The sequence below is a fragment of the Colletotrichum gloeosporioides genome (genome assembly GCF_011800055.1).
Source record: "Colletotrichum gloeosporioides strain Lc1 chromosome Unknown consensus_65, whole genome shotgun sequence".
NCBI lineage: Eukaryota > Fungi > Ascomycota > Sordariomycetes > Glomerellales > Glomerellaceae > Colletotrichum > Colletotrichum gloeosporioides.
Window position 1 is genome coordinate 408,718 of NW_025544710.1, and position 27,931 is coordinate 436,648.

The following is a 27,931-nucleotide window of genomic DNA, read 5'->3' on the forward strand; positions in this document are numbered from 1 at the left end:
CCCAGACAGTCTGACTGCCCTTATCATGTCTATACGCAAAACGACTAGTATACATTAGACTAAACATGATTCTCGGGGCATTGATGATTAATCTCGGACCGCAAAAGCAGCCAATTCTGCGTGATCTTGTACTTCAAGGGCAACAGGGGATGTGGTGTTTTTGCTAGCTTTCGTAAATTGGAAACGATTTACGGTGGTGATTCTATGCGGGCTCGAGGGGCATCGAGGAGACCACACTACCCTAACAGGTGGTGCACGCTAACAAAAAAGTCTGTTTCCGAGGGCAACTTATGTGAATGCCTCTACTGACGCTTGGTGACCTTTTCAGAAGTCTTAATGCGGAGCTTCTTCCCAAAGAAGAAGAGCAACGGGATGCCGGTAGACACGGCTAGGAGTACAATGGACAAGTAGACCGTGAACATCATGGGCCCTGTTCAGCAGAAGACATGATTAGCTGACATGTGTTTGATGAAAATGGGAATGAGAAGGCCTACCGAGCTGTTGAAGCCAAGTCGTGACTTGGGTATTGAGAGGGAAAGAAATGAAGACACGCAGAGTCGAGACATTGACAAGTACTGGACCAGCCCACTGCGGATAACTCTCGATGACGTAGTTCTGCACAATAGGAGCAGAGATCAAGGTCGAGGTCATGAGCAAGAATGTGCCAAGTAGCAGAACGGCATAGTGGAGGTGGTTCTGGTCGGCATAACCGAAGACCAGGGCCCCAGTAATGGCCATGACAATGGGAAGGATGAGATTGGGGAGTTGATGCTCAGCCTCGCGGCCACCCTTCTTCTTCGAGATCCAGAGTGAGACGGCATCCGCGACAGGGCCGCCGACGATGAAGACGACCACGGTTGAAAGGATCTGAGGAATTTGGGAGAGACCGGTAAGTTCGAAAGGGATGCTTGAGAACAATTTAGTCAGCATTTCTACGTTGGAGAAATCAAAAAATAGGTTATCACTCACCCAGCAGCCAGAAGGGCGAAGGACGTCGCCTGCCCAGTCGCACCCATTACCATTCCAAAAGCAACCTGCAACAGGGTGCACCACATGACAGCAGGGAACATTGTGGTCTTGATGGTATCAACGATCTGTTTTCCAGCATCCTTCCAGTGCGTTCCGGTTTGGAAGAAACCGATATCATCCCAGCGGGTGCGTTCGCCGTAGGTAGCGTAGTCCAACTGAGTACGGCTTTCGCCAGGCGCCACGGGCCAGAGTTGATGTCCGGCCAGTTCCGCCTTGGATCGCTGCCTAAGTGTCTCGGGAACAAACAGAATGAGCATGATCCAAGTGAGAACACCAACAGCGGAAGTGATCCAGTAGATCCAGCGCCAGTCCCAGTTGACAGCAATGTAGGGGCCGAGGATACCGAAGAGTACGATCATGGGTCCCTAAATGCGAAGCACGTTAGTAATGCATCACATAAAGACACCATCATGTGTAGAGAGGCGTAGCGTCCTGTTGACGTACCTGACTGGCAATGATTGACGCAACCGCCTTGTTTCTCTTGTGCAAGAACATCATGTCCTGGACAATCAGAGGAAGCAAGGCCTCAACGGCACCGGAGCCGAGACCATGGAAGACTCTTGCGGCGATATGACTGGTAAGAGACTTGCTGTACCCGGCCCAGAAGCCTCCAGCCCATGAAAAAGCCGAGGTCAGGACGAGAACTGGACGTCTTCCGATGGCCGCAGTGAGTGGAACCAAGAGGTATGTGGCGATGCCGTTGCTAAGCATGGGAATGGTGGCCAGAAGCGATACCGAAGCTAGAGATACGGGAGTCACACCCGGTGGCACAACGCCAAGAGGGTCCGGGTTGCCTTTGAGGTCGGCATGCTTAAGCGTCGAAGCAGGGTCGACGCCAGAGTATTCCAGGATGAAGACGGGCAGCAATCCAGCGACGGCGATTTCAGCGGCGAGTGAGACGGAACCGACTTTGAATTGTTAGGAAACGGAAGCTCGGTATTTCCTTTTTGAGAGGCTTACAGAAGCAGAGTGAAGCAACAGCAAGCCACTTGCGCCATTCGGGGAGGTTCAGGGGATCCTTGGGGTCAGGGGTAGGAGTCTGCCATTGAAGTAAGCCTCAAAGGACCAAGTCGCTGAAATTGTTCTTTGTTACTCACCGGAACAAATCGAATATTTCCGTCTTTATCGTAGATTTCGGTACTTCCAAGCACCTCTTCCTCATGAACGGCAGCAGCAGCCTCCTGCTTCTCGGCGGTAATCGTATCGATGGAGTCGATCCTCGTCAGCCCCCGCTCGTCGTCTTGCAAAGTTCGCGATGGGTACGCAGGAGACCTCGGGGCCGGCGCCTGTGAATGGCGGAAGTCGACAACACTGTACGGAATGAACATCTGCGAGCTTCGCTTGGCGTACTTGTCGATTCTGGATTCGCGCTTGCCGGCAGTGGCGTTGTTGAAATTGGCCGGGCCGAGACGCCCATCATCGCCGTCGCCCTCCATAATCGGTAAAGATTAAGAGAAACGTGAGTAACAGAGAAAGAAGGAAAGCACCGCAAAACTGTCGTCGTAAAGATCGCAGGGGGAGCGGATCGAGTGAACGGCTCCCTGGTTCTTGGGGTTCTCCCAAGCGTCTAAAACGACAAAGAAACAAAGAGATAGAAAAGAAAAACAACAGAAGAATGCTCGAAAATATCCGGACCGGCCGGGAGGGAACTAGAATACTTTGCGGTCAGCCTGCAGTCTTGAAGAGCGGGATACTGGACAATCTCTCATGTCTATATAGACACGAATGAATGGGAATGCGTCAAGCTGGAAGGGGGGAATCAGACGATCTGGATATGGACATCAAGTCCCAGGGCGGATCATCATGCAAATTGGAATACATACTTTTTTTGTTATTTATTTTTGATCTCGTAGTTTGCTCTCCCATGTTCACCTAGGTCAGGAGAATAGGATGCCTCATTATAATCTAGCAGATCATCAACAGACATGCAATTACTAATGGTCTGAAGATCGCTAAGACATGAAATTTACCCTAGCAAAACATCAGTCTCACCAGGATACGCTGTATCATGTGAGATGGGATGACAGCAAAGGCTGCCAACAGGTCGAAAATACACACGCATCCGGGGCGCTTCATTGCACAGAAATTATGCCCAAGAAACCCACTTCAGAAGCATCTGACAATGGGCCCTGGATTGTTTGCACTTGCGGAATTTCCAGCTGCATTGAACGTCATGAGGAGGCTCCAAGAGGGGCCGGGTGAGCTTCCCCATGCTTCAAGGATGATAGACCACAAGCTATCCTGTTCGAGTACTTGCGTGGCCAGTGGGCAGGTGGAATGCGCGGTGAAACAGCAGACTTCAGCGCGATCCGTCCCTTATTCCTAAAAATTGTATGTGCCGTGCAATGGCATAAGGGGTATGGCAGCAGTTGCGGGCTCGATGCTTGCTTTGACAGGCCCAGTTGAGGCTGAACAGTGTGTTGGGCGAGGGACCACATGTATGCATCACGACGTGCAACAGACGTGGATTGGTGTACCTGCCACCTCGACCGTAGGATCTTCGGCTCGATCAATCGACGAACACGCAAGCAGCTCTCACCGGGATGAGAATGGACGAAAAGTGCGCAAGCGTATCAAAAATCGTCGTCTTGCTCGTCATGCAAGGCGAGAAACCGTCGATACCCGGGGCCATGGGCCGAGAATATTTCTAGAACAGATTCAGAGTAGTACAGGACGCATGTAGATCTCTTGAAATGGTTAGAAGAGCATGGCCAACAACAGAAATCGTCCGATTGGCCGCCCCCGCAAAGTTGTACCGGAATTCCCGGAAACCACTCGAGTCTTAAGAGTATGAGAGACTGGGACAGGGCTGCCTGACAAACGCAAGGGCCTACGGGAGCCAGGGATTTAGAGGTTCATGTCTGGTACCCACGAAACTGAGAGTCGCCCATGTAACGATGTTTTTGTTTCTGCGGCGGATGCTGACCCCACTTCCCGTCTCAGAGACGACGATGTTTCACTGTTCTGCTTCAGACGACCCCCCCACTTCCCGTCCAACAACTGAAAAGCCACTACTATGGTGGACAACGCTGGTGGACAACATTGGTTGGCTGGACGAGAGGAATCGTAATTTTCGTCTTTGGATACAACATTGATGTTTCTGGCTTTCATGGAAAGGATTGAAGCTTGCGTAACGGTTCATGGTCTAGACCAAAGAAACTTGAGGGAGGTTGGTGTAAAAAGAGTGGTACTCACGACTGCCGACGGTCAATTTGATACCACGACCAAAAGGTGCAGATTCAGATCTCAACTCAACGCATTTCAGTTGTCAGTAGCGCAACAAAATGGGGGGCTTTTATAAATAGTAAGCTTTCTGAACATGGTTTTGTTGCTGCATGGACTTCCATAGAGCGCCACATTCCGCCACGGTAGACTCAGAGGTCACTCTGCGTCCACCTAGCCCAGTTGCTCAAGGCACAAATTTGCACAAACACCGCCGCGTCATTCACCTGTGTCTTTTCTCACGAACACCACGTGCAGTCTCAGTTCTCCACCTGACTTCGTTGTTCCAAAACCTGGTCCATCATCTTATGGCTCTAACAATATGGAGCAGCATGTGGCATGGGAGCTGGAGTTGCAGTTGCAGTCAATGTGACCTTGCAGATCCCGCTTACTAACTGGACAAATCGCCGTAAATCACGGTCATACCGTACGACGCGTGTCATTTTTCAGGCCACCTTCCGTTTGAAGCTATCAATAGCTACGATACACAGAGCACCCAAGCTCTCGTGGTCGCCGATGAAAGCTTGATTGCTGACGAACCCACCGGAGCCTTGACCTCATATCACGACCAGACGATCATTCAGATTCTTCCAGTGATGGGTTTTGCTAGTCGGGCAGTGTTCGTTGGCTATCCGGGCAGTGTCCCCTATCCGTGATTATGGAGAGAACAATAGAAGGAGTAATAAGGATAATGACGACGATAGCGACGACGATAACGATAACGATAATAATGATGATGACGATAAAGACGATAATAGATAATAATAACAACGAAAGTGAGAATAGGGAATATAATAGTCACTTTAGAAACAGGCTACGGATTACATATATGTATATAGATACTGCCCGGATGGCCAACGAACACTGCCCGACTAGCAAAACTCCTAGTGATTGATCCATCCAGACGTTCGACTCGCCCTTGTCGTTCAAAAGTACGAAATGGAGAAACCACTATCCAAGTTAGGAATGGAAGTGTTTAACACAAAAACGATGACATTTATTTCATCATTAGCAAACGCTGGTCTATCTACTTAGATGTCATCTTCTCCAAGATATCCGCCCTCTTGATGCTGCCTTTCTCACACATGCTCGTGAACATGCCTCCCTTGTCAAACAATTCCAAAGGTGTTCCAAGCTCCGCGACTTCGCCCTTATCTAGCACACAGATGCGGTCATAGCCAATGATGGTCTCCAGTCTATGAGCAATGCACAGCAGTGTCTTGCCTCTGAAACTCTCCATGGTCTGCTGGACCTTTTGATCTGTAGCCAGATCCACCGAACTCGTGGCTTCGTCACAGACAATGATCTTGGCGTCCCGAACCAAGGCGCGGGCTAGGGCCATCAGCTGTCGCTGACCCAGCGAAAAATTGAGACCCTCTTCCTCAACCACGCTCTGCAAGCCCAAAGCTCCCGGCGAGGACGTGTCAGTGACGAGATTTGCCTGTCGAAGTGCCGCCCACAACTCAATGTCAGAGTGCTCGTCAAAAGGATCCAGGTTTGACCGGATGGTTCCCTTGAACAACGTCGGATCTTGAGGGATAATAGCCAGACGAGACCGCAAATCCTGAAGTCCAATGGTGCTGATGTTGACCCCATCAATTGTGATAGAACCACTGCTGATTTCCACAAGGCGAAACAGCATGCTCATGATACTGGACTTGCCGGCACCTGTGCGACCAACAACTCCCAGGCGCTCGCCCCCCTTGATGTGCATATGAATGTCCTTCAACACGAGCGGCAATCCCGCCCGATACCGCATCTGCACGTGGTCAAACACGATCTCGCCTTGGCTGGGCCAGCTCTTCGGCATACCCTCTCCAATGTGCAGCGGTGCTTCCTCCTCCAAACCCGTGCCATAGTAGTGGATGCGCTCGGTGTTGTTCATGTCATTCTCAACTTCGGCCATTTGGCGTACTGCAAACTGGAACTGACCCATGATGCCCAGCATATATGATAAGACCAGACCTCCGATGCTGGGGTTGACGGTGAACCGTGACGTGACCACCAGCATACCGAGAACGAAAATGGTGACCAGGCCAATGGCGTCAAGGCGCAGAGACAACCACCGCTGATTACCGAACGTCAAGAAATACGCGCCGTCAAAGTCATCAATCTGCTTCCTCAAGACTGCTGTGAACTGGTCACGAAGTCCATACGCGCGGATCGTCGAGGTGCCATACACTGCTTCGCTGAACTTTGCAAAGACATGCGAACGCAAGATGGCTTCATGGCGCTTGATCTCACGCGCCGAGCTGCGGTAGTAGTTGGCGGAAAAGAGAAAGATGATCAAAAGCGGCACCAAGGCCGCAACGAAGTAGTAGTAATAAGCGAGAATCAGGGCCATCGTTGAGAGCAGCATGCTGATGGTCAGCAAGTACATGCGCAGGGAATCGGTGAGGGTGTTGTCCATGACATCGATGTCCTTGCTGAAGCGATTCGTAATGCGGCCTAGTGGTGTCGTGTCGAAGAAGGACATGGGAGCGCGGAGAACCTTGGTCATGGCGCGCTTGAGCATGACCTTTGAAGCGCGCGTTCCAAAGATCGAGATGGATACGGCAAAGCAAAACATCAATATCGCTTGCGCTGCGCCCAGGCCTGCATAAACGGCGATGTAGGTGTCCTCGTCAACACTGGAGAACTGATCTGCGGTCCACCATGATAGCCACAAACTTGTCATGATGTTGCATCCTTGAGCTAGAACAAGGAAGCCGATGACAAGGGGTGCGACAAGGATGGAGCCGCTGGCCCGGATGTAGGCGCCGTAGACGCTCCAGCTGACGGCGTCCAACGCGCGTTCTTCGGCTTGCATCAACGCCGCTGTACTCTTGTGCGTTTCGATCTTGACCAGCTTTTCCTCTTCATTGACGTGTTCCTCGGCCGAAACGGTGTTGGGGTCTTGTTGTGAGCCGTGGAGCTCGGAGGCTTGCTCATCAACATGAGTGAGCGCCATCAGTTTCTCAAATTCCTCGTTTCCGGACATGAGCTCTTCGTAGCTACCCTCAGCCTTGATGTGACCCTCGTCCAGCCATATGATCCTGTCAGAACGGTTCAGGACGTGAAGCTGGTGTGTTGCTAGGATGCGACACTTGTTTGATAGCAAGCCACAGATAGCCTTGTCCATGATCTGTTTTCCCACGTGGATATCCACTGCAGAGAGAGGGTCATCCATCAACACAATATCGGCGTTGAAGTAGATGGCACGGGCAATGTTGATGCGTTGTTTCTGTCCGCCGGAGACAGTGATGCCGCGCTCGCCAATTTCAGTGCGGTCGCCGTCGGGAAGCATTTCGAAGTCGGTCCGAAGAGCGCAGGCCTCCGTCACCTTGTCGTACCATTCGCGGTCGAATTCGCGTCCAAAGATGATGTTATCCCGAACACTAGCGTTCTGGATCCAGGCGTACTGCGGGCAGAAAGCACGCGTGGCACCCAGTGTCAAGCAACCGCCCGTTTGGCGCATCTCACCAGCCAGAGCAGCCAATAGCGACGTCTTCCCTGACCCAACGCTCCCAATCACAGCCACCAGCTCTGATCTGCCGATAGCCAGGTTGAGGTTGGGAATGTGGAATGGCTCCAACATGGTGATTGTGCTGGGGGTTCTGACACCGGGGCCGTCCTCCCTATCGCTGAGGCCTTCGCGTGCCTGACCCAATGTCTGCTCCCAAGTGAATGTCGCGTCTTCAACCGTGATGGCGTTCTGACCATTGTAATCGTATTGGACGTCGTCCGTCGACTCCTCGGCAAGTAGGAATTCCTCGATGCGCTTGACAGACGCTAGAGCATCGACCGCTTGCCCAATGACCATAGGGAGCATGTTCAAAGGCATCCGCAGGTTGTTAAACAAAGCCAGTGAACTGAAGATAGGCGCAGGGTTCAAGGAGTGACTCGTGAGCGAGTACGTGATGAAGGAAAGCATTGAGGCAAAGACGGGCATGCTCATGGAAACAGCCTGAATACCGTCGCGGATGGACATCAGAATTTGAATAGACCTAATCTCCTTCTTGCGAATCTCGTCGATGCGACCCAAGAAACTCGTTTCCCAGCCGAAAAGCTTGACGAAGCGCATGGCCTGCATGACCTCCTGCGTGAGGCTAACACGAGCGTCCGTGATCTGGTTGATGGCGAAGCGACGCTTGAAAAGAGCCTTGAAGGCCAGCCCCAGAGCGGGGGAACAGATGAACAATAGACCGAGACCTGGCAAGGCGCTGTAGGTCAAGTTGATGAGAAGCAGGACCATTGTGATGACGATGTTAAGTGGCGAGCCCCAGAGAAGGTGGAAGAAGCCACTAGCCGTATCGATGCGGTAGGTGTCTGTTGACATGAGGTTGACAATGCGACCATTACTCCACCCGCTCTCTCCTTCAGACTTGGTCTCGGGTTTCTTCGACTTGTCTTGATTCTTCTTCGTTCTGAGTAGCTTCTTGTACCACTTCTTCTCCTCGTCGCTGCCAGGAGCTATTTCGCTAGGTGGGAGTGCGACATCGGATGAACCGCCAGCCTTGGCGCGCCCCGAGATCTTCATGGCCTTGTCGAAGATGACAGACATCAAGACGGCTCTTGCCTCGCCGCCTACCGTCATGCCAAAATACAGGAAGTGATTGATGCTTAGCGTCATGACGATCTGCAAAAAAGTGATGATGATGACGAGACCGACACCGTATCCGATGTTCGGTGCTGCCGAGCCATTTTTGGCTGCATTGTAGGCCTCAGTTGCGAACGCAATCAGGTACTTCAATAAGAAGGGCGAGATGGTCGATGCCACGGTGCTGCCAAGCTGGCACAGCGCGCCGACGACAAACTCCTTCTTGAAGGTGCTGAGAAGGGCGCGCAAGAGAGGGCGTGAGCTGCCATTTGCCGTGTGCCTCTGGAATGCGTGGCGGAACTTGACTTCGAGAACCTCGGCGCTGCGCTCGGGGTTAACCTCCCAGATGTCGTTTTGTTCCAACGGCCGCTGATAGCCAACCTAACCTTTTGTCAGAATGATTGAATATGCCAGTTCAAAATTGTCTCAACCTACATGCATGAGAGGAGTGACCCAAGTGAACAACAGTCTGCTGAAGAATCCAGCTCCTGCCTCCAAAGATGGCTGACGCTTGTCAGGAACTAGGGGCACATATTTCGTCTTGAGTGGGTTGAGACGCTGTGACCAGTTGCGTTGCTTTCTTCCCGATGTCGAAGCAGACTCGGAGGATGGTTCTGTTGATAATGCGTCGATGGGTTGCGCTTCGACCTGGCCGGCAGGTTGCTGCTCGGAGCTGTAGATAACGCCGGCGTTCTTCTCGCCTTTGCTGGGCTTGCCGAAGAGCATGGTGAGGTTGATCCACCGATCGGTGTGTGCGCGCCAAGAAATGGGATTAGGTATTATTGATAGGCCAGCCTATTCCTCGCCTGGTCAACAGCAACAACCTCGAGCAACAGAATCAGAGAAACAACAAGCAACATGGAGCGAGACGACTTGGCGAAATGAACCCAGAGATAAACTCACTGTTTCTCGGCGCCCCAGCCTGTCAAGGCGATCGCAACTGCTCCACACTTGGCGCCGGCCATTGCGACAGGGTTACATGACGATCATTCGATGCGAAGCACTAACCCTTGAAAAGTTGCATTCCGGCGGTCGCGCTTACGCGTTGCGACCCGTCCATTTGGAGCCGGGATGACGCCGTGGGGCCGATCGATAGCGGCATCGGACCCTGCTCGGGGTCGCCGTTTCAATACGGTTTGGCAGTCAACCATCCTCGCTTGCTCCTCCTTCAGGCGATTGCCTTATCCTTAGCAGCAGAGAGAAGAAAACGAGCGACAAAACGGATCCAAAGGTATCGGTCTTCAACAACTTGCAACCTCATCGTGTTGCCAAGTCCACGCTTGAAGTCCGGTATGTCGGTCCAGTTCGCCAGGTTGTCAAAGCGAACCAGCACAACTACTTCGTCGTCGAAAAGAACCACATGGCGAAGTCGATAGACTATTGCGTAAGACGCGACCTGTTGCAGGAGGTGTCGTGAACGTTTGGTCCATCTCTGGCCTCTCGCACCATCTTTGAGCTTCTGCTCCATCTCGAGCTTGCATCGAGCCACGATCTTTGGTCCTTTGGCTTCAATAATGGCGACGCCATTCACAGTAGCGTGTATTGTGAATGGCTCATTCTTGGTACAGTTGAAGAGATGGTCCGGAATGAATGTTTCGACGCCTTTACCCCTTGCGCGAGTCGCGACTTTCATCTGGGATTGTTCGTCCCAGGAGAGGTAACCGGACTCTCCCCAAATCGCTTCAATATCAGCGGCGTTAACCTCAAGTATCCTGTGGATCGCCGGAAGATAGTGAGACTTAAACGTTGTGTCGGTCATAGCCTCTCCGCGATGTCCCCTGAGCGATGTGCTTGCAGTCATGTACTCTATTGCGGACTGGGATAGCTCGTTGTTCTTCACGAGAGTCTTGAATTTGCTCAAAAATCCCTTGGGAAATCTCTTGGGGGTTTCCGGGATTCTAACCCCTTTCTGGATGAACTCTGATATAGATGACACCGGTGCGTTTTTCAACGTGACATGTATCTTGAGCTTGGGGAGGAATCGCCTCAACTTTGCCTTTTTTGGCTTCCCAACAAGCAGATCGCTCCAAGTCACTGCCATTTTAGTTGTCTGCCATGGGGTCAGCTAAATGTCTGGATTCAAAAGTAGATCGCATACTTACAGAGTTGGAACCTTAGCCACGAGATCATCACATAGGCTGCAGTGTGCGTGAGGGCGCAGAGAAAATGGCTCTCCCAAGTAGGTATTGAGTGAGAGAAGGGAAGGATGGAACAGGAAGGAGGGAACGGGAAGGAGGGAATGGGAAGGAGGAAACGGGAACGAGAAGGAGCACAGGGGCACTGGACCTTCCACCTCGTGAAGAAAGACATTTCTTAGACACCTAAATCCTGTTTGTTCCTCATTTTCTGGGCTGCTAGCTTGGGTGATTGGTGAATCGAAGGTGTTGAATTTTCTTTTCTGAGACTAAGGTAGTCTTGCCAGCTTGTTGCATTACCCTCAGCCTCCAATGCATTAAAGTGCATCGAAACTCACTGACGGCAGGATTTTATCAAGGGTCCACGGAAACAGCTATAGAATTCAAGTTGCTGCCGAGGTTGCTCTGAGACAAAGCCTCTGTAGGATGGTAACAGTTATCTCAAGCTATTAAATCTACCAACGTTTTTGAAGTTGATGAAAATACGTACTACTTACTGGTGCTAAGCCTTCCATTCTTGCAAGCAAAACTTCATTTGCCTGGTACCCTTTCGGCTGAGTCAATCGAACCTTGAGCACTCCGCCCCGCTTCGGTCTGGCACAATTTTCTCACTCTCCCTTTATACATGTCCTTGTCCTCTTTCTTCGCCAACCTTTCCGCAGAAAACTTCCAACTTGCTCCTTCTCCTCCTGTGTCCAGCAGGTTCGGTTGTCAACTCCTTCCTTCGAACCCATCACCACAACACAAAAACACGCCGATCATTGCCATCAATATTTGATCCTCTTCTATCAATCATTATCACGAGACTACCCCTCCCTTAACAACCCGTCGACCATCTCTCTGCGTCACAGCGAGACGATCGCATCGGCGTCTCGAGGATATGGAAGACGCAAAGGCGCTCGCCGCCCTCGCAAAGTATGCTAAGGGTCAGCAGATGGTGCTTCGACCGTTCATGAACCCCGGGCCCCCCCACACTACCGGCATGTTCCCTGACCCGCAAGGAACCGATTCAAGCGGCCGTGCCTTCGACAATTTTATTGGTGAACACCCGACCAATTTCGACAGAAACACGTTCATTCATTTCGAGGATAAGGAACTGGCTGTGCTTGAAGTTGTCGGCACCATTTCCGGCGGATTAGACCATTCTCGACAAATTCTCCGTTGCAAGGCCATCAGGACGCCGGTTTCCCATGAGGGGCGAACGCCCATGCCGATCTTCGATGATAAGCAACAGTACATCGTAGCTGTGGCCGAAGATGCAGCCTTGTACGATGACCCATTCTGGGCTGACAACCATCTATGCCGCAAGGTCGCCGTGCTCCAAGAACTGCACAAGCGCACCAAAACCGGTCTTGGAACCGTCAATCCAGACTACTATGGTACGTGGATCTTGGAGACTGATGACCACACGGCAGAAGCAGGCAAGAGGTACATCGGCATCATCCTCATGGAACATCTCGAGGGCCGTACCATCGAGGAGTTATGCACCCGCGAACCAGCACCTGACGGAGAACGCGGCAATCTAATCGCTCCTTCCAATCCAATCTCGATCACTGGAGCTGACGGCGCTGAGCACCTACTCGACGTCACCAGCACCGAAGTCCGCCATCATATCGTAAAGCAAATTATGCACGGTGTTGTCGACATGGAACATGTGGGCATACAACGTTCCGCTCTGAATGCTGATGACGTTATGGTTGTTTTCCGCCGCGGAGGAGAGATCTTGGACAAGCCTCAAGCTGTGCTGCTTGAGTTTTTGGTCTGCGAGGTGTGGTCCACGCTTTGGGACGGCGAAAAGCTCTTCGATAACTCGGATGATCTCTACCAACAGCTCCCTCGGCCCCTTCATCCCTTTGACGAGTTCACTCACAATGACTTCGAGGACCTGGACGGCTGGTACGATACGAATTGGCGAGCCGAGAACAGAGTCAGACTTGATGCGTGGATGTTGAAACAGTTTGGACTTTTGACCGAGTCTCGCCGCTACTCTCCTTGGAATGGAATCGAAGCCCGCACGAAGGACAAGCTTCGGCGTCTGTTCAGGGCATTGGACCTCATCGCGAATCAACAAACCCGAGACTTTGCTATGCATGCTCTCCCTCCTATTCCTCAACCAGTCAACCGTGGTTCCTTGTCCTTGAGACAGCAACCTAGAGTCAACTACGCCATGAGTCAGGGACAACCTATCATCGACAACTCACCGGCCATAGAACCTACGCGCTCAGCCAGAATCGAGGCTGAAGAAGAGGACACAAGATATTTGAGATTCTTTGTCCAGGAAAGGTTCGAAGACAACGCCAAAAGGTTACTTGCCAAGATGCTTCAAAGCCACCCGAGACTGGCCGATGCGACCCCGGAGTATGCCGACAGCGCCGCCGATGAGTCCCTAACGGATGAAGAATAGCATTCTGAGCCGAGCGAGATTCGTGAGATGGAAGAAGATGACGAGAAGGTCGATGAAGATGAGGAAAGGAAAGAGAGTGGAGATGAGCAGGAAGAGGAGAAAGTAGATGAGGAGAAGAAGGAGAGTGGAGATGAGGAGAAGGAGGAGAGTGAAGGTCAGGAGAGGGCGGCGACGGGAACGACGCTTGGAGTTCTGGAAAGGATGCGGGAACGTTTGAGAGAATTGAAAGCGACATGGGCAGAGGAAGAGGGATGGTCAAAGAAGAGAACGGAAAAGGAAATACAGGAACTAACAGATGTACTGGCACGTTTAGAACGGGACGAACGGGCACGCTCACGGGCACAACGGAGGGAAGAGGCAGAAGCAGAGGCAAGGCAAGCTTGATCGTCTGACGAGATCTCGTCTTGCCTTATGAGAAGACTAGAAGTGGACAAGTCGCACAACGGAGATGTCGAGGACGCAGGCGAGAGGCTATTGCGATGATTCACAGGAGCAGAGCCAGTGTATGTGGGCGGATCTTCGGACCATGCCAGGGTTTTGAAACGGGAGTTGGTTTGTCTCATGTCTTGTTAGTTTACTCAGATTGCATTCAATATTGGCATTGTATCTTCACGCAGTTTCTTACATTCTTTGAATAATGCACAAGTTGAAAGCATGCACTCCGGACTAACTGGGGGCCAACACACTTATGCACAATCATGCCCCCCAACCCCCGAACCGCAGCTTTCCCGTTCAGATTTCTGCGCCAGATGTCTGATGTGATACACTCCCAAGGCTATGAGAATGCTTGAGCTGAAATTGGGCTGAAATTGTGCTTCATGCAGCGTACCTTCCAGCGCCTACAAATTGTGTAGGGCTACTAGTACCCGAAGCGAACGTTATTGCCGAAGGGCAGCCAAGATCGGCTTGATACCGGAGATGTTATTCTTCATAGAGAAAGAAATGAGTGGTGTGTATGAGCTAGCTTGACGCATTTGGTGGATCATGTATTGTAGCATGTGGTATTTGCCACTCAACTCTGGGCCATGTGCCCGTTGATAGATTGGAATCACAGACATCCGCCTGAACCCTTGAACACAAATGCGTGAGAGGGCCCATCGGCCCCTAAAGTCCCCGCAGTACTTGGTCTCCGTCTACCCCGGGGGATGAAACACCAATAGCGTGACGGGTTCCTAGATTGTATGGATGGGTCGCGGAGACTCTGGTATGAAAGGTAGAATATTATAAATAGTTGCAAGCTTCATTGCTGTAAGCCCAGGGCCACATCTGGTGGAACGCATTATCCAACGCAGTTTTTTTCCATGCTGCCACCTTGCTCAAACTCCTTTGACCAGCCTTGAACTCGTCTTTCAATGTATTAGCCAGCATGTCTATTGCAAAGGAAGGCACCTATGTCGAACACGACGATCACCCTACTGTCGTCAAACGCAAAAAATATGAAGCAGAGGCGGAATCTTTGCAAGATAGTAACCGGTTCCGCACGTCCAAGAGTCTCGTTCGGAAGCTAGACGTGACTCTGGTGCCTATCATATGGGTGATGTATCTCTTCAGTTATCTGAACCACACGGCAATTGCGTAAGAAAAGAACTCAATTCTGCAAGAGTTCGCTCAATAACTAGGTCGAAATTCTCAGACAGGCTAGACTCAATATGATCATGGAAGATCTGGATCTGATCGGGGGAGATTCAGCTCGTGCCCAGGTATATGATCATGCAAATCTCGAGTAACAGGCTTCTCACAAGTGCCCACCCGTCTCTCTACCTTCCATTTTGGGGTCTGCTGTTTCTGCACGCTTTCACCAACCCTTACCTGTGCGATGCGTCTACGTAATATCGGAGTCCCCCTTCTTCTCTGGCGTTTACTAATGACCTTCTATCTTGCTAGTACACCAAGTGGGAGCTGGGCCTACAAATGGCCATCCTGGACTCTGGCCTCGTCATTGTTACTGCGTTCTCTGGACTGATTGCTACCGGCGTATTTTCTGGACGTGGCCAAGTCCGAGGTCGTGCTGGATGCAGGGTAAGAGATGCCATGTAGAGCTATTCGTTGTTCCTGTTCTTACTGGCATCAAAATATTCAAGTGGCTATATATCCTAGCACATTCGACTTCCCCCACTAGATAACTCGGTATTGAATGTTCTCTGTTTCTTTACGCTCAACATTCCACAACTCTTTCCCCCTCAAAATCACTTACATGTCATCACCTCATAGGTACTGTCAGATTGAGCGCTCGCGGGGAAAAGCGGGCTTCTCGATGGGCTGAATGGGTCGTCTTGCTGATATCCTTTGTTATGAGGAGTCGGAACAAGGAGATGCTGGGCATTCCCAGATCTTTTGCGGGGTCGGCTTTCCACGACAGTCCATCCAAATTGGTCGCGCTGATCCGACGCGCGATCTCAACTGAATGAACTCGTTTGACCCGCCGGCCAGTGAGCTGAAAACTGAAGGGCATCGCACCGCGCCATACGACACATCAAGACCGCTCGCTTGAACTCCTTCCCTTGCACTCTCTAGTAGATAGCAATTTTTATTTCTCGACGAAATTCCGACATAAAACTATTGACCGAAATCACATTATCATGACGCAATACACACTGCATACCTCGTCTTTGTTTGACCCTCTAGTCAAGCGAGTTCGCAAAACTGTTTCCATTACCATTGATTCGTCAACTGGCCTCATTGTCCGCGTCTTTGTGCGAAACGACGAGGAGCGGCCATTCACACACATTCTGCAAGAGCAAGACATCGATCTACGAGGGAATTATGTGATGCCAGGCCTCGTGGATGCACACACACACGTGTTTTTGCATTCGTATGAGTGAGTCGACCATCTGTATTCGGACTATTCTCGAGTGTACTGATATCTGTTAGTGTAGCGGGTGCTCTTCAACAAAAGAGAGACGAGAGCATGACAGAAAGAGTTGTCCGCGGAGTCAACCACTGTCGAACGGCTTTGCTTGCAGGATATACAACCTACAGGTACGCAACTTCTTCCAGCCGGTTGCCGCCAATGATGCCCGGACATACTTATTGACTTCCTCCTTTCCTACAACAGGGACCTTGGATCGGAGGGAATGCAAGAATGCGATGTAAACCTCCGAGACGCCATCGCTCGTGGGCTTGCCCAGGGGCCACGCTTGTTCGTGGCAACCAAGGTGATTGCCAGCACCGGGTCTTTCGAGCCACGTACTGAGAATAGCGCCGGCGGCCACTGCCTACCAGCCGGAGCGGATGCCGTTGATGGGGTCGATCAATGCCGGCAGGCAGTGCGGCGACGAATTGCAGCAGGAGCAGATGTTATTAAATTCTTTGCTGATTACCGTCGGAGAATCATGAGATCGCCCCCTGCGCAGCAACACCCCTACATTCCGAGTGTTTTGCATCCCCCCAAAGACCCTAACCCGGACTACTTGGTGTTCTCCAAAGAAGAGATGGACATGATCGTCAAAGAATCGGAGCTAGCGGGCGCCCCAGTGTCAGCGCACTGCTGCACATTGAAGGGCGCGATGGCAGCCATCGAGGCCGGGGTCAACACCATTGAGCATGTTTACTTTGGCACCGATGACATGTTTATGCGTATGATTGACAAGGGAGTCATAATGGTGCCTACTCTTGCGATTGCAGAAAAGCTGTACGCCCAATGGTTTGACCAGATACTAAAGCAAGTCAAACGGGCGCACGACCTTGGAGTTCGCCTAGCTTGTGGTGGTGGCACGGGAACCTATCCGCATGGCGACAATGTTCGGGAGCTAGAGTTGATGATCGAGGCCAGTATACCAGTAGTTGATATGTTGGAGCCCTGCACTGTAGGGGGTTGGGAGGTATGTGGAGGAGACTTGTGCGGGCGGCGATTTGGGAGGTTCGCAGAGGGCCTGCAAGCCGATATTGTGGCATTTGATGAGAATCCTGAGAAGAACACAAAGGCTCTCAGGACTACAATATGCAGAGACTAATCGAGGACTATGTGGGCCAAGAGCGCCGCGGGCGGCTGTTCTATCCCTGGCACGGCGTACAAACATTGTTTGAAACCGCCATGATAGCGCTGCACGCATCATGGTCTTCGCGGTAATACCAACCATTCAGGGATCAGGCGGAACACATGATGCAAACGCTGCTTCCTCAGTGTCTGCAAGTCCTATCCAACATCGGGCAACGGTGGGGCGAAGCGACGAGATGTGCTGACAAGCTGAGACCACTTGTCCAAAGGGTTTCATCTGCCTTTACGTGGGCAAATTAACTGTCTGCCCATGAAGCTGTTGCGATAGAGGACGAGATTGAGACTTTGATCTTCTCGGACAAGAATCTGTCATGGAACGCCGTCGCACTAGAGAACAGCGGCCTTGGTTTTGAAGATGGCTCACTGCTTATTGACGACATGCTTGTCGACGACCTCAACGCTCTCCAATGGGCTCCAGACTGGAATCTTGTTTTTGGTGAGATTCTTTAGGTAGAGGTCTCGCATGTCAGGAAAGGAAATTATATGGAAGCTGCTCTTGGCCGACAAGTTTGTATGTACTTGGCCAAACTTGGTCTTTGAACTATCTGTATTATAATCCGCGTCGTCGTCGTCCCTGTCGTTCCTTCGTCTTATATTAATACTATCCGACTGGGTAGTTCAAGGCATCCGCCGAAACATCAGAGTCCCATCATTCAGTTTCCAACCATCCGAGGTGTCAAATTATTTTGCAGAGTCGAGTACTAACGATACGCAACGCCTGTATGATCGCTTTCAGACTTCAAATCTCATTGTATACGACTCTACTTTTCGTTGCACTGCACTCTTCCGTCGCTATTTACCTGAAGATCCGAGCAGCCAAAACATGTGCTGTCTCCCGCTCCCGCCTCGCGACAGCGGTTGTAGAAGTCGTCTCCATCAATCCTCCACCTCTTGATCATATTTTGTAGCTAATGATGCTGTTAGACCCTTTGAAATCAGGGGTTGAAGAGCTGAGCTTACATATCGCCCCTCAAATCGAGGTCCTGGGCTGTGGGCGTTCCAGGTTGTCTGCGAATCAGCCAAATGCTCAGATGGACCTTATCATGTTGTCAGTTCGTCAAGTTGAAGTAAAAGGTTCGCAGAAAGGCCTACCCCAAACGTAGCCAAAGCACGCTCTCGCAGCGACCTTGGCTGTCGCTACGTGGTCAACTGGACCATTGGACCACTGCTGGCAGGCACAGTAGTCATGTGAGTCTGCCAGAACACCAGAGCTACTCGGTGTTAGCGAAGTCACAGAATTGCAATGCGGGGAGCGTACAGAAGCGTTATCAACGCGGCAAAAAATTGTAAACGCATGTTGAAACGAACGTGAGCAGCTGTTGCAGCTTGAAGCGAAAGTAATTAGTCGAACAAGATCGGAGCAAGTATGATTCATCGAGCATGACCCTGTGGTATGAATGCGGTTATCTTGACTTATATCTTCGGGCCATGCGAACTGCACGATTGTAGATGCAGCGGTGATCCCGGCAACGCCGATAGGTCAAGTCCGAGTGCATGAACGATTAACATTTGACTGTACCCAGAATAGCAAACCTTATTAGATACCTCCACGAGAACACTGCCCCCCTGTTCTTGTCATCATTTATCTTTAATGTTGTTTCTCATCACGTTACACTTCTCATTATCATTGACCAAACTTTTAATTTGTCAAGTCATAAGGCTGTCCGGATTCCGCGGGGTATCAGTCCGACGATCAGCGGGCGAATAAAGTTTTCGCGTTCGTTCCCGTTAAGAAAAAGAAATCTCCTGAATTCATTAATCGTGCGCACGTGCGCAATTTCCCGTCTTTACGACAACAGTCTTATTGCGCGTTGATACATGTACATATATCGCGGGAGGTTCGCCTCTGGTCATTTGCTAAGCGGGTTGTCGGTTGATGCTTCTCTCCACGGTCTTTTCTGTTTCACCTGTCTAGTTGACTTCACCAACATGAAAGTTTTCAATTTCTTCCTCATCCCGATCTTCTGCGTTGCGCTTGCTGCGCCCGCACCCTCGCAGAACCAGTGCATCGCAAATACGCCAAACGTGCTGCAGTACTCCGCGCCCGATGGATCGTATGTAGTATCCTTGGTCATTGCCCCAAATCCACTGCCTTGCTAACGAAACCCTCGACAGTACTGTCCAAGAAAAGGGCTGCGGCCTCGCTATTCCACGAGACACTCCCGAGGCTACTGCAGCGATCGCGAAGCGTGGCTGGTTCGACACACTCCAGGTGGTGTGGATCATCACGCTTTCAGACTCGAGAGACCTCATCATCCGAACACTTCTCAGCATGTTCAACACCGACATCAAACTGTTCACGGAAGTGGAGGGCATGGGCGTCACCATCGACGACGTTTCTCAGCAAGCTAGCCAAGTCTCGTTCAAGTTGAATGCGAGAGGAACATGGGGCAACGCCTCTGCAAGCTTTGTCTACAACTATGTCAACGGCGGTATCACCACTTTCGTGCCAGGGGGTGCTCAGGATGCCAATGGGAATAATCTGACGGTCAACACTAATTACTGTCACGCTAGGCAGTAGGTTCTGCAACTTGACTCTCTAGCGTAGCACGGGTGCATGTATGCAGCCTTTTGGAGTTTTAGACGGCCTTTATCTCAATTTAATTCAAGTCAGATCTCTTCAGACTCAGCCATGGCTATGGTCAAATCATTTCCACAAACATCAACAAAAGGCCAACTTTCCCGTCATTGACATGGCATGAGTCAAGTAGCCTGCCGGGGCATTGTCTTGTCAAAACTTCCAGAAATTGGACTGCAACCTCCAGCAACTACATCGACAAAGCTACTGTGATTTGATTTTGCAGTACGCAATTGATTACGCACGAGAAAGCCTGATGTAAAGATCAGGTCCACAACAAATGCCTAACATGACTGCCAACAACGAACCACCACCCTTCACCTGACTTGTGTCTTAGCACCAGGCGCGATCGACTTGGGTTAATTGAAGTCCGCAGCACTAAATCAACAGATGCCTCCAGACTATCTACATTGCCTAGGCAAGCAGTGCCGAGAAACTCAACCGTGATAAGCCCACCTTCGTGCCGCATGCCGAGCTCACGAGTCACGCCACGATTCAGTCAATGCAACCTCGGCTACACGCGAGATAGAAGTACGGCCTACAACATATAATGACGTACGAGCCAAGACGATCCAAGCGGACGACTAGTCAATCATCCACCTTCCTTATCTGAAGGTTCCTGTAGCTCGTCTTCGTCTAACGTCCAAGTCTCCGATCTACAGACCGGGCATACACAACTTGTTGGCTTCTAAGCAGGATACAGGCGGTTCTCATGACTGTATGTGTATGTTCGCGTGTGTGCTCTTACATGATGGAGTTGCCGACAATGAGAGTCTCGTGATGCAGGCCCGAGTATTGGCCGTCTAATTTCCTTTTTGCCGCTCTAGATATGGGCTTAGCAACTACATCTCACTCGTAATCGCAAAACTACGCGTCGCACATTTCATTCGGACTTCAAATACTCATACCAGGTTCGCCGCTTCTAAGTAGTCGCCGGCTGATTCTCCAACACCCATCTCACCCCATCAACAACAACATCCGGCTGTGTCATCTGCACAAAATGCCCACTCTCCCTCGCAAACACAATCTCGCTCCTCCGCGACACCTTCAAAAACTCCCTCATCAGCCCCTCGCACTTCTCATCCACCGTCTCAATCAACCCCCTCACATACCTCCTCTCCTCCTCCGTCCCGTTCCCCCTCGCCACTCCAGCAGCATACAACCCGCTCCAGTCCCGGCTCCGCGTGCCCGTAACCACATACACCGGCCGGTCCCCAAGAAGCGGCTGTTTCCCCGCCAGCTCTTTCCTCCGTAGCGCCTCAAAACTCAGCGCGTACTCCGAATCCTCCCGCTGAGCAATCAGCTTGTGCTTCTCCGTCGCCTCCGCCGCGCGGAAGGCGTCCCACTCCTCCGGCGTCAGCTTATGCGTCGCCTCCAACCCCCAGGCAGCGTACACATCCACACCCGCGGCGACCTTCCAGAGGACGGGGTCGTTGACGTCCAGCACCAGCGGCGCCGTCTCGTGGTTTGCGTCCACGAGCACCAGCCCCGCGACCTGGCTCGCCCCCTTGAGAGCGAAGTACTCGTGCGTGAGCACGCCCGCCCAGGAGTGTCCCACAAGGATGAGCGGGTTCGGGATGGGCGCGCGCTCAATTAGCAGGGCGAGCTCGAGCGCGATGTTCTCGGCTGTGGGGGGGAGAGGGGAGGGGTCTGAGTTGTGGTGGCCGGAGCGGTCGTACGTGTAGCTCCGCAGCGAGGGGGGTAGGAGGCGGACTACGGCTTGCCAGTTGAGGGCGTCGCTGGCTACGCCGGAAACGAAGAGCACGACGGGGGAGGTGGGTGTGCTGGGTTCGGGGCCGTGGGCGTAGAGGGCGAGGGAGTGGGTGCCGATGTTGACGAGGCGGGTGTTTGGAGGGAGGGGGGAGGTCATTGTATTAGATGTTCTTGTGTCCTTGGCGAGGGGTTTCAGATACTCAAGAGAGGTAGGTCAATCAAGTCACCTAGCTTTAAAATCTACAAGGTGATGAAGTTCCAACGTCAAGATATTCCGATGAAGTTGCTTTATAAACCACCGCTTGGCGCCCTTCTGAGTACATCTTTAGCGGTGCTGTGCCACATGCATGGTCCACGACCCCTGTCCCGGCTTACATTCGTGATTTCGTGCTTACTTTGCGTCGCCTTGTCGGCCTTCAGATCACGTGAGCGAAGATTCCTAGCATCTTGTCTTGATCACGATATTCCCGAATACAGTGGAGATCTCGGTTTGTCATCTTCCGTCTTGTGGCTCGTGGCCTTTCAAATTTGAACAGCTTTGCTTAAATGGTGAAAGCATACCTTGTCGTGACAGAACAGTCGATATCTCCAGCTTCAGAGATTGGTTTACCTTTTACGGTGTTCCTCATGTATGGGAGATGACATTGTCCAACTATCACTCCAAAGCATCCGGTGGTAGCCAAGGAAGGGATCTAGACTCTAGAGTTATATAGGCGTCCAAATTAAGGGCTGATGGTGCCTTTACTTGCGAGAACGAAATATCGATTTTTCACACGCATTTGTGTACATGTGCAATCATGTCCCCTGGGGGAAAGCCCAAGCATAGTTTCTCATGACCCATAGTCGCGCAGACGTTTCTGAGTTGGGAGGACGGGTTACAAGAGTCGCTTCCTAGGCTGGCATCAATATCATCCAAACCAACCTTCTTTTTTCCCTTTAAGGTACTCTTACCTTGATAAAGTAAGAATTTTGTTTAACGCCCCCTTTGTCACTTGCACGCGAAGGCCTCCCAGCTCGCGCGTCCCCACTCCAACCCGCCGCCAATGTGAACTTCACCTCACCAGCGTATTCAACCCTCATCCCTCAACCCCCTTAACCCCCATTCCCTCCCTCCGTCCTCAACAGCGGAGGGAGGAGTCAATGGCTCAGTTGATCAGGTCTGGCCAACGTGCTTGCGCCCTGAAGTCCTTGGCACTTCTGTCCGCTGGGGTATATTATGGTTATGGGTTCAACCCTGCCTTTTGTCATTTGAAAGAACTTTTTTTCTCCTTTGTTTCTCAACTGTCCTCATTCAACTTTGCTTCACCTTCCCGAATTTCATTCATTCTTTCTGACTGAATAACGCCTTTGCCAATAAAGCCATTTTACAGCATCTGAGCCCTCCACCAAGTCGCGCTGTCGCAGAAATTCCACAAGACCTCCCTCTTTAGGTACAACTCGCCCTCGGCAGCAACCATCATTGCATGTTCGGAATAATCACGACAGCATCGCCGACAGTTCAGCGGCATCAGCATCTTAAGCCTGTCCTCCGACATTCCTCGCGAGACTCTACGCTCGAGGCTACCGCATGACGCTCAACACCATGCATCACCAGGTCGACGACTGCCGAGACTGCAATAGTCTGCCTCTGACGTGTTGCCTAGTGAGATGTGAGAGGGAGAGAGGGGCGTGGGGTAGGTGGTCTGAGACTTCTGCGGCGGGGAAGTCGCCCAGTGGCACCGTGCAGTTCTTACCGTGCAGTTCTTGACCAGCAAGGAGAGTGGCTGCAGGGTGACTGCCGCCGCCAGTACAGGGCTTGGGTGGAAACTTTGAGGTAAACAAGGACGAGGAGAGAGACATCCGCCTGCGTAGCAAATCACTTAAGGACAATCTCTAGGACGAAGATGCGAAAGATCGTAAATGTCATGTTTGCGATATGCCTGTCCTGTAGTCTACATGATCTACCGATATGCAAACGAAATAGTCCAAAAAGAAAAGAGGTATCATGACGACATAACCGGCGGTGCCCAGGCGACAGCCGGCTCCGAACCCATTTGACTCCTTAAAACGACGGACGAGAAAATCTGTACCCAATGATGGATCCTCCAAATGTAAACGCTTCAAATGCCCAGATGATGTGAAAACCGTAGGTGATGGAACCAAATATGCTAGTATGTATCATGCAAAATGTCTAAAACTTCTCCATGAAGTTCTTGCGCACAGTCCACATGCGCGCGCGTTTGCCGTACAAGAACATGGGAATCGTAGCCAGCAAGAAGATAAGCTGGATCACGCCGAGCCAGATGAAGACGCTCTTCGTCCCCTCGGCGGTGATCCAGTGCGTGACAAACAGGCTGAAGACCAGCCCGTGGAAGATGTTCTTGCTAAAGTTGAGCGTGACGAGGGCCTCGCCGGCGTATTGGCGGTAGCTGTCGACGCAAAAGGTGATGCTAGTCGTCGAGCCGAGGGTGCACCCGAAGGAAATGAGGCCGAAGAAGACGGTGGGTACGATCCAATGGTCGCGCTCCTCCGCGGACCAGCCGAAGCCCATCAGGCCGATGACAGTGGTGAAGAGGACGGGGATGGCCATGACGAGACGGAACTCGGGCTCGTAGAGGCCACCGTTGCGGCGAGCCATCGCCTTGACGATAATGTCGGAAACCTTGCCCGCGACGGCGGTGCCGAGGACGCCACCGACAAAGGGGGAGAGGTAAACCAGACCGGTTTGGAGGGCGTCGAAGTTGTAGGAGGCGCGGTTACGATAGATGAGAGCGACGGACTCGGAGACGACAATAAGCCAGCCAACAGAGAGGGAGTAGACGGCAGCCGACCAGAGGACAGCGGGGTAGGCAAAGAGGACGAACGGGCGGAGCATGACCTTGAACCACTTGTCGTGGTTGAGCCGGCCGTTCCAGGGTTTGAGCTGCTCGTTGAAGGAGCGGGCAGGTTGGTGGCGGAGGGTGTGGGTGTAGGCAAGGGCTTTCGGGGGCGAGTTGAGATTTGAGGAGGGAAGCTTCTCGGCTTCCAGGGCCGGGCCTTTGGCAAAGAAATCGGAGTTTGCGGGGGACGTCGAGGTGCCGGAAGTGCGTGGCTCAGGGGCTGGAGAATTGGTGGACTCGGGCTGCTTTTCGGGGTCGGCCTTGCGCTCCGCGTTCGGGTCGGGTGCGAAGCCGACGTGGAGGTCCTTGTGGGGGTGAGACGGGGATAGAGGCGCGGGGCTGGTCGGTCCTGCGGCGGTCGGGGTCTTGGCAACTTGAGGAACATCATTGCGGGACGAGAGACGGTGTCGGAAGCTTGGTCTCCTTGACGGCTTCCTTGACTTGGGGATAGGGGTCCTGTCCCAGAAGGTCTCGGGGACGAACAGGAAGAGGAGGACACCGCAAAGGGCGACGACCATCGCGACGATCCTGGGTTTTGTGAGCGAATTGTACGGGAAGTGGGAGTTAGAAACTTACCAGAACACCCATCGCCAGCTCAGGCCCTGGATAATGACGGCACTGACGAGAGGAATCAGGTTCTTGCCACCCAGTAGCAGCAGGGTGTAGATGCCGATGCGGAAGGCACGCTCGTGTAGGAAGAAGATCTCAGCGATTGTTGCCGAGGGAAGACACTCGACCGGGCTGACTGCGACTCCTTGGAAGATTCTTGCAAGGATGAGAGAGGCGAAGTTGGGAGACAAAGCAGCCCATACGGAGCTAGCAATGAAGATGATGGAGCTGAAGAGGTAGACAGGCCTCTTTCCGTAAAGAATGGCTGTCGGCGAGAAGATGACCGAGCCGAGGCCCATGCCCATCATGTACAGACCTGTTGTCAAAGACACCGTTTCAGTCTCGATGTGGTAGTCTTCAGCAACGTTGGTGAAGCCGGCGGCAAGAATGGGTGTCATGCCCCCGCCAACCATGCAGTAGAAGCCGAGGGACAGCAGAGCACAGTCACGTCGCCACGCGGGCCAGTTCAGAGGGTCGTTGGCTGATTCCTCGGGCTGGGGGTTGAGAATGATGCCGTCCTTGGTCGTCTTCTTTGACGGTTCCGGTGCTGGTGCAGGTGGGGCCGAGTACGCGGATGATCGACGCCCGGTGGGCGTCTCGGGCGGCTCCGGGAATCCCGTGGGGATGGACGAGTGAGATGTCCTTGCGGGGGCGTTGCGCAAGCCCAAGGGCTCATTTCGGTGAGCAGCCAGTAGAAGCACCGAGCCTGAGAAGGTCAGCCGCAGTTCATGACAAGGAAGAAGTTGACTCACCAGGAACTTCAATGGTTTTGGGGTCATTGAGAACTCCCATGCTCCATTTGGGGATGTTGGCCTGCTGCTCGTCATCGGAGCCCTCAGAGCCCTCTGTTTGGCCAGGCTTATTTCCAAAGACCCCGCCGAAGCGGCTCTTCCATGTGAGGATGCCGGCCATGTTGGCGCGGTGTGAAGGGATTGCGACTGGGTGTGTAAGGTTGCCAAGGCGCGATGAATGTCAGGTCTGCAGGTGCCAAGCTAGTGTGAGTCTGTGGTGGCAGAGAAGTGTTTGAGAAGAAGATGGAAGGCTGCAGGACAGGAAGATTGCGAGCTGGATATACGGGAAGTAATAGGGCTGTGATCTCAAGTTCGGTCGAGCATGGCTTCCGGCCCAGACGTGCACGGGAAGATGAGATAAGGTTGCAGGAACACACGGACGCGGAAGATGGCGATTTTCAAAGCCGCACCAAACAGGAGATGGGATTCTGGATGGCTCCGCGGAGATGACAGGAGGCTGAACGGTCGGACTCGAGAAGGGTTGAGGTTTGCGAGAAAAGGGAACGCACAAGCGCGGCGAGGTGAAGATAAAATGGTGTTGAGGTAAGGTTGCAGCGAGGCAGGCCGTGGATGAAAATAGCGGTGGACGCCGACAAGGTGAAGGAATATCGACAAGGGCCTGGAGAGAAGAACCGCAAGCAATGGGACCTGGATGGCGGGGGTAACAGATTGCAACAACACCCGACTGAACGAGGGTGTTGTTCTTGGGCCGTGCAGAGCGATGGCGTCAGATGGCCAGCGCGCCGTTTGATTGTGATTAAGTGATGGCTGGAATTAGCGTCTCAAGTAGGAGCAGGCGACCATCAGATCAAGGATGGACCTTTGGCTTTATGGCAAAACCAAGCGGGTGCGGCGAGCTGAGTGTTATGCCTGGCTCGGGGCTGGGAGATGGGGGAACGACGGCGGAAACAACATGGGACGAAATGAAGAAAGGAGGCCGATACAGCCAGGATTGGCCGGCCAGCGAGTCAAGCGCGAGTCCCGTCTGTCGAAGACAAGGCAAGGGCTCTTCAATCTGACCAGGCTCGAGATGGCAGATGCTGGGCAAAAGCGCGAGAGATACGGGATTGATGCCCAGAGTGGCAGCACGCAGGCGGTAGTAAGGTAGAGACTGTCGGCTGGTGGGGATTTCTGCCGTGTTCTGTGCTTGTGTCTGTGCTCTCAGCGTTGGATGCGTCGTTGGCGCTGCGCCTCGGGCGGGTTCCGTGGGGTATTATGACCAGGTTTGGGAGGGAATATCGCGAAGACGCTTGTCCAGTGGATAGATGCGACTGACTGGCAGACGGGCAGGTGACTCGATGGCGGCTCCGGAATGGATGTCCAAGACTCCAGGAAGGAGTGCAGTCTGGGGTGGTGCAGTCTAGCTGCCGTAGCGTAGCGTAAGGTATTCCAAGGTACTGCACCTCAGTCGTAAAGGCGTGGGATGATGGTTGGGCACATGCCAGCGAAAGACCTGAGGAGGTTGACTGAGTTGATGTTGCATTTGTGATGCCGGCGCCAGATCCAGGAAGGACCCCTAAAAAGCGAGGCTAAACCCCGTGGCCCACCGTCCAGTCCAGAGTGCAGGTGCAGGCAGGGCAGGTGCACCGCACTCGCTCCTTCTCCACGTTTCTCTTCCTGGACCTTGCCCTCCATGTCTGTGGTGCATCGATTGTTCTGCACTGAAGGCTGCCCTCACTTCCCCACCTGTTTGGCGAGTCTTCCTCACATTGTGGACTGCAATGCAGAAAACAGCATGTGGCGAGGCGAGGCGGTGACCGGCGACACCACGGTCTAGTCGTGCCCGGGCTGGCCACCATCGGGCTGCTCTGTCGCTGGCCTCGACTCCCCTCCCTGCTTTGAACAATCCCAAGTCAACCACAATCAAGCACAAAAGAAAGCGCCGACGTCGCCGCAACGAGGTGGTGTGATGCCCATTTCACGGCGACACCGCGTCTCTAAACACGATGCGGCGCATGTCGCTGGGAATAAGACAAAGCAATCTACCTCGAGTACTGTGTACGATAGCTGGGGGCA

The 27,931-nt window shown here is 52.5% G+C and overlaps 9 protein-coding genes across 9 annotated transcripts; 4 read left to right on the top strand and 5 right to left on the bottom strand.

Moving 5' to 3' along the window:
- Nucleotides 1-302: 302 nt before the first annotated feature.
- On the bottom strand, nucleotides 303-2,465 carry GCG54_00012391 (uncharacterized protein; the record flags this gene model as incomplete). The annotated part of the gene is made up of 6 exons (XM_045412269.1): nucleotides 303-430; nucleotides 495-907; nucleotides 970-1,394; nucleotides 1,474-1,937; nucleotides 1,990-2,068; nucleotides 2,127-2,465. 6 exons carry the CDS (start codon nucleotides 2,463-2,465, stop codon nucleotides 303-305), a joined length of 1,848 nt encoding a protein of 615 aa, XP_045261304.1.
- A 2,813-nt stretch (nucleotides 2,466-5,278) lies between these two features.
- GCG54_00012392 (Multidrug resistance protein fer6) lies at nucleotides 5,279-9,556 on the bottom strand (the record flags this gene model as incomplete). Its single annotated transcript, XM_045412270.1, has 2 exons — nucleotides 5,279-9,211; nucleotides 9,266-9,556. The coding sequence occupies 2 exons, from the start codon at nucleotides 9,554-9,556 to the stop codon at nucleotides 5,279-5,281; spliced, it is 4,224 nt and encodes a 1,407-aa protein (XP_045261305.1).
- Nucleotides 9,557-11,845: 2,289 nt separating this feature from the next.
- GCG54_00012393 (uncharacterized protein) lies at nucleotides 11,846-13,369 on the top strand (the record flags this gene model as incomplete). Its single annotated transcript, XM_045412271.1, has 1 exon — nucleotides 11,846-13,369. The coding sequence occupies one exon, from the start codon at nucleotides 11,846-11,848 to the stop codon at nucleotides 13,367-13,369; it is 1,524 nt and encodes a 507-aa protein (XP_045261306.1).
- Nucleotides 13,370-14,735: 1,366 nt separating this feature from the next.
- Nucleotides 14,736-15,199, top strand: GCG54_00012394 (uncharacterized protein; the record flags this gene model as incomplete). The annotated part of the gene is made up of 2 exons (XM_045412272.1): nucleotides 14,736-14,944; nucleotides 15,070-15,199. 2 exons carry the CDS (start codon nucleotides 14,736-14,738, stop codon nucleotides 15,197-15,199), a joined length of 339 nt encoding a protein of 112 aa, XP_045261307.1.
- Nucleotides 15,200-16,701: 1,502 nt separating this feature from the next.
- On the top strand, nucleotides 16,702-17,816 carry GCG54_00012395 (uncharacterized protein; the record flags this gene model as incomplete). Its single annotated transcript, XM_045412273.1, has 2 exons — nucleotides 16,702-17,190; nucleotides 17,637-17,816. 2 exons carry the CDS (start codon nucleotides 16,702-16,704, stop codon nucleotides 17,814-17,816), a joined length of 669 nt encoding a protein of 222 aa, XP_045261308.1.
- Nucleotides 17,817-18,127: 311 nt separating this feature from the next.
- On the bottom strand, nucleotides 18,128-18,662 carry GCG54_00012396 (uncharacterized protein; the record flags this gene model as incomplete). Its single annotated transcript, XM_045412274.1, has 4 exons — nucleotides 18,128-18,274; nucleotides 18,327-18,403; nucleotides 18,459-18,577; nucleotides 18,601-18,662. 4 exons carry the CDS (start codon nucleotides 18,660-18,662, stop codon nucleotides 18,128-18,130), a joined length of 405 nt encoding a protein of 134 aa, XP_045261309.1.
- Nucleotides 18,663-19,295: 633 nt separating this feature from the next.
- On the top strand, nucleotides 19,296-19,887 carry GCG54_00012397 (uncharacterized protein; the record flags this gene model as incomplete). The annotated part of the gene is made up of 2 exons (XM_045412275.1): nucleotides 19,296-19,420; nucleotides 19,482-19,887. 2 exons carry the CDS (start codon nucleotides 19,296-19,298, stop codon nucleotides 19,885-19,887), a joined length of 531 nt encoding a protein of 176 aa, XP_045261310.1.
- A 979-nt stretch (nucleotides 19,888-20,866) lies between these two features.
- On the bottom strand, nucleotides 20,867-21,814 carry GCG54_00012398 (uncharacterized protein; the record flags this gene model as incomplete). The annotated part of the gene is made up of 1 exon (XM_045412276.1): nucleotides 20,867-21,814. The coding sequence occupies one exon, from the start codon at nucleotides 21,812-21,814 to the stop codon at nucleotides 20,867-20,869; it is 948 nt and encodes a 315-aa protein (XP_045261311.1).
- Nucleotides 21,815-23,827: 2,013 nt separating this feature from the next.
- GCG54_00012399 (putative MFS-type transporter) lies at nucleotides 23,828-26,036 on the bottom strand (the record flags this gene model as incomplete). Its single annotated transcript, XM_045412277.1, has 3 exons — nucleotides 23,828-25,043; nucleotides 25,092-25,830; nucleotides 25,877-26,036. 3 exons carry the CDS (start codon nucleotides 26,034-26,036, stop codon nucleotides 23,828-23,830), a joined length of 2,115 nt encoding a protein of 704 aa, XP_045261312.1.
- Nucleotides 26,037-27,931: the final 1,895 nt, after the last annotated feature.